The sequence below is a fragment of the Balaenoptera acutorostrata genome, chromosome 11 (genome assembly GCF_949987535.1).
Source record: "Balaenoptera acutorostrata chromosome 11, mBalAcu1.1, whole genome shotgun sequence".
Taxonomy (NCBI): domain Eukaryota; kingdom Metazoa; phylum Chordata; class Mammalia; order Artiodactyla; family Balaenopteridae; genus Balaenoptera; species Balaenoptera acutorostrata.
The window spans coordinates 10988866-11000030 of record NC_080074.1 but is presented as its reverse complement, the minus strand read 5'-3'; the positions used below and the strand labels follow the sequence as shown (position 1 = coordinate 11000030).

General features: G+C 59.4%; 1 protein-coding gene across 4 annotated transcripts in view; it reads right to left on the bottom strand.

The window, feature by feature from the left end:
• Positions 1-803: 803 nt before the first annotated feature.
• Positions 804-11165, bottom strand: part of CARD10 (caspase recruitment domain family member 10) — a 28782-nt gene continuing 18420 nt past the window's right edge. For 3 of the 4 annotated variants that reach the window (XM_057557220.1, XM_057557221.1, XM_057557218.1), the window contains 9 exons: positions 7064-7223; positions 6535-6643; positions 5624-5867; positions 5393-5462; positions 4242-4344; positions 2908-3066; positions 2699-2814; positions 2102-2217; positions 804-1847 (listed from right to left, as the gene is read on the bottom strand). In XM_057557220.1, the coding sequence (XP_057413203.1) occupies positions 1607-1847; positions 2102-2217; positions 2699-2814; positions 2908-3066; positions 4242-4344; positions 5393-5462; positions 5624-5867; positions 6535-6643; positions 7064-7223 (1318 nt within the window). In that variant the 3' untranslated portion in view covers positions 804-1606. The remainder of the gene's footprint in view (positions 1848-2101; positions 2218-2698; positions 2815-2907; positions 3067-4241; positions 4345-5392; positions 5463-5623; positions 5868-6534; positions 6644-7063; positions 7224-11165) is intronic. The other variant, XM_057557219.1, reaches the window with a different exon arrangement.

The window sequence follows — 11165 nt, the reverse complement described above, 5'->3', positions numbered from 1 at the left end:
ATGGCCCAGGAGAATTCCCAAGGGCTGGGAGAATCAGGCAGGCTTTGTGGAGGTGGTGTCTGAGCCAGACCTCAAATTTAAGCAGCCCCCGACCCCTGGATGTGGACTTCTCAGCCTCATTTCCTACCACTCCCCAGGTGGCCAATCTCAACCCATTTTCTGCCTCTGAGCCTTTGCTCTTGAGGTTCCCTCCACCTAGTATACCCACTCCCCCAAAACCTCCCAGGAGCCTGCCCAAATTCATCACTGTGACTGAGGACAGTCATAGGAGGACTAAGAACATATAGGCATGTAAGTCCAATAAGTGCTTCCTGAAGAAAGGAATCCCACAACGCAAGCTCAAGTAGCACCTCCTGCAGTAAGGCCACCTAGATTTCTCCCATTGGAGGTGACCATCCTCTCCAGTGAAGCAGTCTCAGGGACCTGGTAATACACTGAGGGTTTGCTCTTAGTCCCCTGGATTCAGCAGCTGGGCCCCTTAGCCTAAGACCACACCCTGCTGGCTTGGCATCCCCACTCCAGGGGACACTCCTTTGATGATCAGACACGGGCAGAGCTGAGCGCAGGGGTGGCCCATCTGTGGGATCCTCCTCCAGTCATTCCGGGGCAGGTAAGGTGATGCCAGCACAGATGGCAGGCAGCTCTGGGATGAGTCAGGAGCGAAATCTGACCCTCCCCACGAGAGAGTGGGAACCTGAAAGGTGGTATCAACCTGAGCTCGTGGTGGCAACAAGTGGGGGGATGGAAAGGGGGCCCCGGGCCAGGGATGCAAGCAAGCAAAAGGCCACCAGCTTCTATGACAAACTGTTTAATGTTCCATAATGTGCAGCTTCTAAGTGAAAAAGGCCCGTTAAAAATCTACGAGCTGTACATTCTGGTAATGGGGCAGCCGGCCCCCTCCCCGGCCGTCCCTCCAAGAGGCAGGGCAGGGCAGGGTACAGGTGCCGTGAGAACATGGTCCTGGGTGTGCTCAACAGGAACACACGCGGGTCAGTGCCCAAGGGTCATGGGGGTGGGGGCATGATATTTACGCAGGGGAGAACCACGGACACACGTGTGACCGGAAGACACAAGGGGCACAGGTGACAGTGGACCCGGGAAGCCACAATGCCCCCGTGGAGGTATACACAAGAGATGTGAGCTGGACGGGTGGGCACCACGCCTGACGGGCTCAGGGCTCCTGTGAGCAGAAGAGGCTGTGGAGCCGGGAGACCTCGTGTGCCAAGGGGAGGGGCAGACGCGAGCCGGCCCCCTGGGAACTTGGGAGTGCAAACCAGTGCACAGGGGTGAGAACGCAGATGCTCCAAGGTGAGCGACGAGGGAGAGGACACAGACGTGTGCATGAGACCCACGAGATGGGTCCGTGGAGACACGGGGCCACGGGAAGGCCCAGAGCAGCAAGTACAGGGATGGGAGGGAGCTCTGCCCCGGGGGCTCCTCCAGGTGAGAGAGCCCGGAGCCCAGAGCCAAGGGCCCCCCGTCGAGCGTCTCAGGGTCTAGGAAGGCTCAGGATGGGGAGGCCCCAGCTCCACTGCACACACCAGGGTCCCCGCTGGGGGCTGTTTCTGAGGTGCGTGAGGAAGGCACAGGCGTCAGAGGGGACTCCTCAGGCCTCGCTGCTGCTGCTGCTGCTGCCGCCTCTGCTGCTGCCACGCTCCGCCCACACGAGGCGGGCCTGCTGCTGCAGGATGCGGCCACGCACCACCTTGGCCAGCTCCTCTGAGTGGCCCCACTCGTGGGCCGCCACCTGCACCCAGGAGCAGGGCAGCCCCCAGAGCACCTGCTCTGAGCCTCGGCACTGCCGCAGCAGCTCTGAGTCCCGCCAGCCCGGCCGGCCCAGCAGACCCCTGCCAAGAGAGAGGAAGGTGGGCGGTGGTCAGAGTGGGGGATAAAGATGGACGGTGAGACAGAGAGAGAGGGACAGACTCAGATAAGAGAGTCAGAGAGAGAGGACGGACAGCGGGAGACAGAAAGAGAGACAAGGCAAACAAAGAGATGGAGAAGAGGAAGAGGCGGAGAGAGAGAAAGACAGAGACAGAGACACAGGCACCCAAAGAGGAGGAAGAGCTGGGGTCCTCCCCATCCTCCCGGCCCATCTCACCTGACTTCCCGGACATTCTTCTCGGTCACCTCCACGTGGATGACAATGGGGTAGATCTCGTTCTGGACCAGCTCCCGCACGCCCCGAGCACCCAGCTCCAACAGGCAGTGCTTCTTCTCAGGGGGTCAAGGCTACATTTTACTCTCAGGCCAGAGACCCTAAGCTCCCTGCCCCCTGACTGGGCCCCATGACACAGCCCCCTACAGGGTCCTGTTTCTGCATCCAGGGGGACCTTGGCAACAAAGAAAGAACTGGAGGGGAAGGGCCAAGACCCAGGGAAATAAGTCACTTCCCCCCACTGGACCTCAGCCTCCCTATCTGTAGGATGGAGCTGACCCCGCCAGCCCCAGATCCCAGGGAAGAGGCAAGTTTGAAGGCAAAGACAAACAGGTGAGATGTATCAGCCAAATTCTCCAGGGTGACCCACATGAGGTCGACTGCCCCAGGCCACCCATCTCACAGGTGAGGAAACAGGCCCACGGAAGGGAAGGGACTTGCCCAGGGTCACTCTGCAACTGAGCGGCACAGGCATGCACTCAGACTCTGCTCTTGGGCCCAGAGGGCACCCCCCCCCCCCGCCCCACCCCAAGCACCTACCTTCCCGACAGACTCCTGGATGGCACGAATCCTGCTGCCCAGCCCAGGGGTGGCAGGTCGGGCCTTGGGGGCTCCGGGCGCTGACGATGTGCACTGTTCGTCCCCAGAGAGGCTTTCTGCAGGCAGGGAAAGGCAGGAACGAAGGGCCAGTGGGCCTGGCTGCCCCAGGGTGCCACCCAGCCCTCCCCTCTCCGGGCGTGCAGGCTCACCTGCTGGGCACACTTGGAAGTCCAGCCGGGAACTGGGCAGGTCTAGGAGGTTGCGGATGAGCCGGGGCGCCAGGCATTCAGGCAAGAGCACCACGGGCCGCAGGGCAGACACCAGCAGGGGCCGTACCAGGCTATAGGGTTTGAGGCTCCGCTCTGGCTCTGGACAGGGAAGGGGGTGTGAAGAGATGGGGGTGCAGGCAGGGCCCCAGCTCCTCTTTCCTGGGGCAGCCAGTCGCCTTGATACTCTCAAGGCCCCTAACTTTTTTCCCTTCCTAAGTCCTGCTGCTCCTCCTACACACAGCAGAGCTGCCCCCTCCCTCGCTGGGACCTGGGACCCTCACAGGAGGCTCCACCCCATCCCCTGCCTCACCCTTGCCCCCTACAGGCCATTCTCCTCTCAGCAGCTGGAGGGACGCTTTAAAACTGAAGTCAGATCCTGTAACTCCCCTGCTTTCAATGCACCAGTGACTCCCCACAACTCTCAGGAAGAAAGCCACATCCTCCACGTGGGTGAGCCAGCCCTGCCAGAGCCTGGAGAAGCAGCGAGCCACGTGGCCCCTCACAACGGACTCCATTCCTGCCTCACAGCTCAGCAGCTCTAGTCACAGGGCCTTTGCATGCCCTGGGGTGGCCCAGTTAACTCTACTTTCAGAGCCCAGGTCACGCTTTCCCAGGTCCCCAGGTGGGCGGGGACCCCGGGGACCCCTCCCCTCTCCCCCCTCTCCTCCTCGCCGCCACAACACATGACAGAGTTATGCACTTGCTGTACTCAGTGTCCTCCAAACACAGTACATGCAGCCATGCCTCTGAGCCTTCGCACAAGCTGTGCCTTCTGCCTGGCACAAACTCCTCTTCATCCGTGAAGGCCCCAGTTCAAACAACCTCCCTTCCAGGAAGTATTCCCTAACCACCCTCTCCTCCTTGCCCCTCAGAATTGCTATTCCCTCATCTGGGCTCCCCCAGCCCCTCTTCCCTTCTCTGGCCCAAGGCCTCACCCTCCTGCCTCCAGAATCACCCTCTGGGGTCGTCATGGCACCTGCCACCACACACAGGCAAGAAACACAGCTACGCATGCTTTGCCAGACAAGGACAGGCCCGTGCTCGTGGGTGCCCCAAACTCACCCAGACCCACAGTCACACCTGGACGTAGACAGCTCCCTCAACCCTGGTGGCCCATCTCCCACCAGGCCCCTGGCATGGGCCCTGCCCCCCACCGGAACCCTCCCACAGGCCCTTCCAGGCCAAAGGGACCACCAAGGCCGAGGACACCCAGATGTGCACACTCCTGGACCCCGTGAGCAGCGCAGGCTGCACCTTCACACCTGTGCACACACCTGAGCAGGGCTCCAGCAGCAGCTGCTCCGGGGAGTCCCCAGCAGGACTCCCCACATGCTTGGGCTTCACCAGCCGCAGCTGGTCCAGGGCGCGCTTCTTCAGCTGCGGAGCAGGTAGGGAAAGAGGGGCACCTGAGAGCTCAGCTCCATCCCACCCTCAGGGAGAGAGGGCCCCGCTGCCACCACTGTCCAGGCTCATGGGTCAGCATAAGAGCCCCCTCCCCACCAGGCTTTCCCCTGCCCCCACCCGGCCCAGCACAGCCCCCGAGGCAGGGAAGGGCAACCATCACTAGGGACCAAGGGAAACAAGACTGTCAGACCCAGTTAGAGCTAGAGGAGCCTTAGGTCTGCCCCCACTTTAGAGATTGAGAAACCGAGGTCCAGAATAAGACATAAGGGACAAACTCTGGGGTCTCTTCCAATGAATTAGCAATGTGACCTTGGGTAGGAAGATTACAGAAACCAATATCGACAGCACTAATTATACCAATAGCTGACAGGTGTTGAAAGCCTACAATGTGACAGACACTAACTAGATTCCACGTGCATGAACCCCAGAGGCAGGCAGCATAATCCCCCCATTATACAGATGAGGAAACAGAGCCTCAAGGGAGGGTCCCGTGGTCGTCCAAGGTCACAGGCTGAGAAGGAGCAGAGCAGGGATGCAAATCTGGGTGGTCTGCCTCCAGAGCCCAGGCTCACCCCCTTCTCTCTAGCACCGTGGGCTCTTGAGACCTCTTGAACCTCTCTGAGCCTCACTCTGCCCAGGCGCACAGTGGGGGCCATCACCCAGCCCAGCCCTGGTCCAGGGATTAGAGAAGGGGGTGTGACTGTTGTTCCGTTAAGTGCTCACCACGTGCCACGCATGCTCCTGGGCAGCGGGCACACTATCTCACCTCCCCCTCTCAACTACCCAGACGGGAGCCCTGTTGTTCTCTTTGCTGGACACATCGGAGAGGATCAACCAAGTCTGGGTGGAGAAGCAACCAAGTCTGGGTGGAGAAGCAACCAAGGAGCTCACCAAGAAGATGAGGAACCAAGCGTGGGTGGGGTCTCCTCCCCCAGCTCCCGGATAATGGAGCCTGTCCTCTCCCTTTTGGGGCCCCCCTCAGTCCCCAGGCCCTCGCCCTGCCCCCCCCAGCCCTGCTTACATTACTGCGGGGCCCCCGGTGTCGGCTGGAGGGCAGGCATTTCTCCTGAACTTCCAGGAGCTGCTGGGCTCTGTGTGGGGGGTCATGTCATGCGTTTGTAGGGAGAAGGGGAGCCCCTCACCTTCTCTCCTCCAGCCCCCCAATCCTGTCCCAGGGGATGGCGAGGGACTGAAGGAGGGAGAAAGAGTCCCCCATCCCAGTCCCAGCTCCCAGGGCTGCTGGCAGTGTCACCTCTGATAATTGGGCACAGTGCCCCGGTCCAGGTCCCGCAGCGTGAGGGGGTCAACCCGCGTGCAGAACCACTCCTGCCGCCGCTTGTACGCCGGGTCCACCAGCCGCAGGATCTCCTGGGCTTTCACGCACAGGGCATGGGGGTCGGTCCGCTCGGGCAGGGTGAGGTTGGCTCGAATGTAGAAGGGCTCGGCCCCCGGCCTCTTCACCCAGGCGTCTAGGGCCTCATGGAAGGACTGGCAGGCTGGGCGTGGACAGGCAGGGGGCAGCAAGGAGGACAAGGAGAGGGCAAAGTCACGCATCAGCCTCAGAGAGGCCACAGATGTGGCCCTCTCGAGGCCTGAGCGGCCAGGACCCCACCTTCCTCTTCTTTTTTTTTTTTTTTTTTTTTAATATTTATTCATTTATTCGGCTGCGCCAGGTCTTAGTTGCGGCATGCAGAATCTTTAGTTGTGGCACACAGATCCAGATCCCCGAGCAGCAATCGAACCCGGGCCCACCGCATTGGGAGGGAGGAGTCCCAGCCACTGGACCACCAGGGAAGTCCCCACCTTCCCCCTCTTAAAGTGAGAGTCCAAGGCCCAGAGAGGGCGGGGACTGGCCCAAAGCCACCAAGCTCACTCGGGACAGAACCAGGACCCGAACCCAGGTCTCTGGACTCCTATCCAGTGCTCCTTTCACTGTAAGCTGTTTACTGAGGACAAGACAGAGGAAGGGCACAAGGACAACCGGCAAGGAGGCAGCGGCGCAGGAGGGAAGGGAATTGCCAGGATTCAGGAGGCGGAACATCCCCCTCTCAGGCCTTGGCTGTCCCCCCCACACTATGGACCAGATAAGCCTTCTCTTGGGCCCTCAGTTCTGACCTTCTAGGACTCCCGAGTCCTCAGTCCCTCCCCCCAGGCCAGATTTACCCTTGAAGTCCATCAGAGGGAGTGTGGATGTCTGGTTCCAGGGCAAGGTTCTCTGCTGGGCCTCGCCTTCCAGGCCTGTCCGGTCCAAGCCAGCAGCCTCTGCCCTTGGCTGGGAGAAAACCCAGGCAGGGAGGGAACTGAGCTTCCCAGGGCTTCCGGAGACAGCCCTGGGGCTGGAGAACATCGGGTGTGGGGGTGACCATGTCTCAAAATTCAGCTGCTCCCACCTCACAGGGTGGTGCCCAGTCAGACACTGCCCACCCAGCCTGGCTCAGTCTGGTCTTTCCCACGTGTAAGGGTAGGGATCTGTCCAGGTTCAGTCAGTATGCCCCACCTCCCAGCCCCTGCCCAATCAGATTTCATTTGACGCTGGCTGAGGCGGGGCAACCGGCCGCTAGTCACTGAGCCCGCCTCAGCTTCGGCCAATCCTCAGAAACTCCGCCCAGTGACCTAGATCCACCAATCAGAGGGCGTCCAGCCCCAACGAAAGCACTGACTCCGCCCCCAGCTCAGAGGGGCGGGGCCTCACCTCTCTTGGCTCCACCCTGGCCGATCCTGGCCCAGAGAGTACCCTCCGAACGACAGCCCCCGACCAGCTGTCCCCGAGGAACGACAGGCCATCTAGGCCCTTGTCCTGGGGCTCAGGCCCCCCCGGAGGGCTCCAGCCAGACACTCGGATGGCCAGAGACCTGAGAAGAGAGAAAGGAGATGGGAATTAGCGTTCAGTATTTTGATTCAGTTCAACATTCTTGGAGAACCATAGTGATTCCCCAAGGATGCCATGACTCCCACCCCGGGCCACTGCACCTGCTGGAACGCCCTCCCCCTTCTTCTCTGCCTGGCAAATTCTGTTCATCCTTCAAAGCTCAGGTCAAAAGCGACCTCTCCCTCCCAAACCCCTGCACACGGTGAGGTGGAGCTTCCTGCTGAAGCCCCGCGTTTTTGTGTTTTCCCATTTGTTTCCTCGCTCAGAAAGAACGCCCTGAGAATAAGCCTGCTGTCATGTTCAGCTCCAGATCCCTACCACCAAACACAGTGTCTGGCACATAGCAGATGACTAATATAAGCTTGTTATGCTCATAGTCTAGGGCGGGAGGTCACCTTTAGATCACAACAGATCAGAGATGGTTACTGCTGGCAGTGGGAGCACAAAGGGGAGGGGCTTCCCAGAGGAAGCAGCAGCTGGGCTACATACATCATGGTGAAAAACAGAAGCACTCCGGGAATCGACAGAGAGCACACGGTTCCAGGCTGAAGAGCTGGCATGGGCAAAGGTGTGGAGGGCAGGATACAGGATACAGTGTGGAAGAATTTAATAACAACAATAATAATAGTAGCAGGAAACCCTGGGTGCTTCCCATGTGCCAGACACCATGCTAAGCTCCTTGCCCTAATTAACTCCCAGAAAAGGCAAGCTGGAGCCAGCCTATGGAGGGCTCGGAATGAAGGCGCCTGGCCTTCCTCTCATGGGCAGTGGGTACCACTGACAGGACAAAGAGTCACCAAACCCCCATCATGGCAGGGCTCTGCCTGTCCCTGGATGAGAAGTGGTGAGGCCCTGTGGCCAGACTAAGTGACAACTGACCACAAGTCTCCCCATGGGCCCCCACGGTTCTGGGGAAGAAGAGAGACCAGGGTCCATGGGTGTGCCCCAGCTGGAGAGGGGGCCCAGGAAGAGCCCAGGCGTTCACTCGCCTCCCCACCCACCCTGGCAGCTGCAGCCACAGGGCCACACTGCCCCCTGCTGCCAGCCTGGGGTGGGCAAGGCTGCAAAGACCTTAACCCAATCAGCACCCATGCAGGGGGGGAACCCTGGCCCTGGGGAGTCCGACTTGGCTCCTGCCCCCTCAGTCAAAACAGAGAGCCAGGCCCCAGGGGCTGGGGCTAAACATGGGCGCTAGAGGCATCAGGGCTGCCTTTACAGGCTCCTTCAGCCCCGAGACTGTCCTGGCCACATCAGTGTGGCACAGAAAGGCCTCGGCAGAGACAGGAGGCCTGAGGCCAGGCCTGGCTATGCTGCGCAATGGCCCGATGGCTGAAGCCACACAGTCCAGCTCCAACCCCAGCATTAACTGTGCCTTAGCCTTGGACAAGCGAGCTGGCTGGCCACTTGATTCTGTCCCCGCATCCCTAAAGCAAGAACGATGATGGCACCCGTCTCCCACTGTGGGTGTGAGGGTCAAATATAGAGATAATGCAGGTAGAGGTGGAAACCAGAGGGCTGCAGGGCCTTCCAACTAAATGGGTTGTGAAATTCACTGGGTCATGACCAGCACTGTTTTTTAATGGAATGGAACAGAAAACATAAGCCTGCCTCCCTTCAAGTAAATCCGACTACCTTCCTGTAACCCTTTTGTTTCAGGCACGTGTACTGGGTTTCTTGCGTGGAGGGCTGTGGTCAGAAGAGTTTGAGAAAAGGGGCGTGGAGAGCGCCAGCAGGGACTCTAGGGCCAGGCTGCTTGCCTCATTCTCAGCAGTCCCACCTGCATCTACCTACCTCATTGTACAACTCAGTGAGTTAAAACATGGGACATGGGACTTCCCTGGTGGCGCAGTGGTTAAGAATCCGCCCGCCAGTGCAGGGGACACAGGTTCGATCCTTGGTCTGGGAAGATCCCACATGCCACGGAGCAACTAAGCCCGCGCACCACAACTACTGAGCCTGTGCTCTAGAGCCCGTGAGCCACAACTACTGAGACCGCGAGCCACAACTACTGAGACCGCGTGCCTAGAGCCCGTGTTCCACAACAAGAGAAGCCACCACAATGAGAAGCCCGCGCACCACAACAAAGAGTAGCCCCCACTCGTCACAACTAGAGAGAAAGCCCACGCGCAGCAACAAAGACCCAATGCAGCCAATCAATCAATCAATCAATCAATAAAATAAAATTACTTAAAAAAAAAAATGGGACATTGTTGGAACAGTGCCCGGTGAATCTACGTGCTCAATAATAGACATTCACTGTCAACAGGTGTGATTCAGGACTAGTCACCTCTCTGTGGCCCCATTTCCCCACCCGTTTCAAACCCACAGACAACTGGCCATCACAGCTTCCCCAGTCGAGGGCCCAGCAGGCAGCCTGCATCCAGGCCCTCCAGGACCCACCTGCTCACCACCCGCCCCTGCCTGAGCACACCCCCTCCCCTCCGTAATTCCAGGATCAGGGCAATTTCTCAGCCACCCCAGGTTTTCAGGCTTTTCTTGCCAATTCCTGCTGCTCTGAGACCCAGCTCAGGCACCTCCTCCTTCAGGACACCCTTGCCCACCTCTCCAAGGGACCAAGTGACTTCTCTGAGCCTCCACAGCCCCAGGCTACTACCTGGAGGTTCACTGGGGGCAGGGTCCAGGCCAGGTCCCTCAGCCCCAGGCCTCAGCAGACAAGCGGGTTTGGAAGAGAAAGGAATGCGTAGGGGGAAGGGGCTGCCTGCTCCAACCTCTCAGGACTCCTGGGTCTCGGGCAGCACACTCTGATTGACCCCAACCCTGCCTGTGGGGGCTGGAAAGGATGGGGTCCCAGGACACTTCCCCAGTGTCAGGTCAGGAGTTGGGTCACAGGGGAATGGGGCCAAGTCCTTCACTCTGCCAGCCCTGAGCAGTGATGGGCCAAGTGGCCTGGATAAGGGTTGCCCCACCCCAGGGCACTGTGGGAAGATCCCTAGGCAGGCCAGGGACCTTTGAAGTTGACACTTAAGCATGTCACATAGATTGCCTCACTGAATCCTCCCGACAACCCTTCAGGAGCCGCCTGTTATTCCCCCCACATTAGAGAAGAGGGAAACTGAGGCCCTGGGGAAGTTATAACTTGACAAGGGTTACACACGTGGTGGGTGGTGGAGTCAGGTGATGACCTATCCAAACTCTCCCTGTGCAAGGTCGGCCAGTGCTGGAGACCCTATGTCTATGTGACAAGTGCGGACAGGGGTGGCCCTGCCCGGGAGACAGCATCCCGATACTCTCCCAGTGCCCTCCCCACTCAGCACCTCACTTTCACTCTTTTTCTGCCTGTCCATCCATGTCCCCCATCCTGCCCTGCCCCAAGGCCCTGGGAGCCAAGAGGGGCAGATGAGAGCAGAGGGCTGAAATGCCCAGAGCACAGTGAGCACTCAACACGGGCGCGAGGTTAAAGTAGCTTCGACGGGAGGAAGGGACAACAGAATCCCCAGCTCCACCACCAAGTGGCCATGGGACACATTCCTGACGCCGAGCCTCATTTTCCTCATGTGTATAATGGGGCTTGCAGGGCTACCCTGAGGATTAAGCCACAACAGCACCAATAATAATAGCTAAGAGCTAGCCTCCCGCTCACTGCGAGCCAGGCGCTGTACTAAGCACTCTAGTAGGAGTACCGGAACCCCCAACAATGACCCCAGGGGACAGGCACTATTGTGAACCCATTTTACAGAGCAGGAAACTGAGGCACTGAGAAATTAAATGACTTGCCCAAGGCCCCACAGTAGCGAGTGACAGAGCCCGGACTTCAGCTGGCTCCCAAGTCTGTTCTTCCCCCTGTGCTCTGGGCTGTAACCCTGCCTCCAGCCCAGGACACATGCAAACAGCACTCGCCAGCCCGTTAGGGCACTCGAGTCCCTGACCTCCCATTGGTCCACCCCTTTCTCTCCCGGTCCACCTC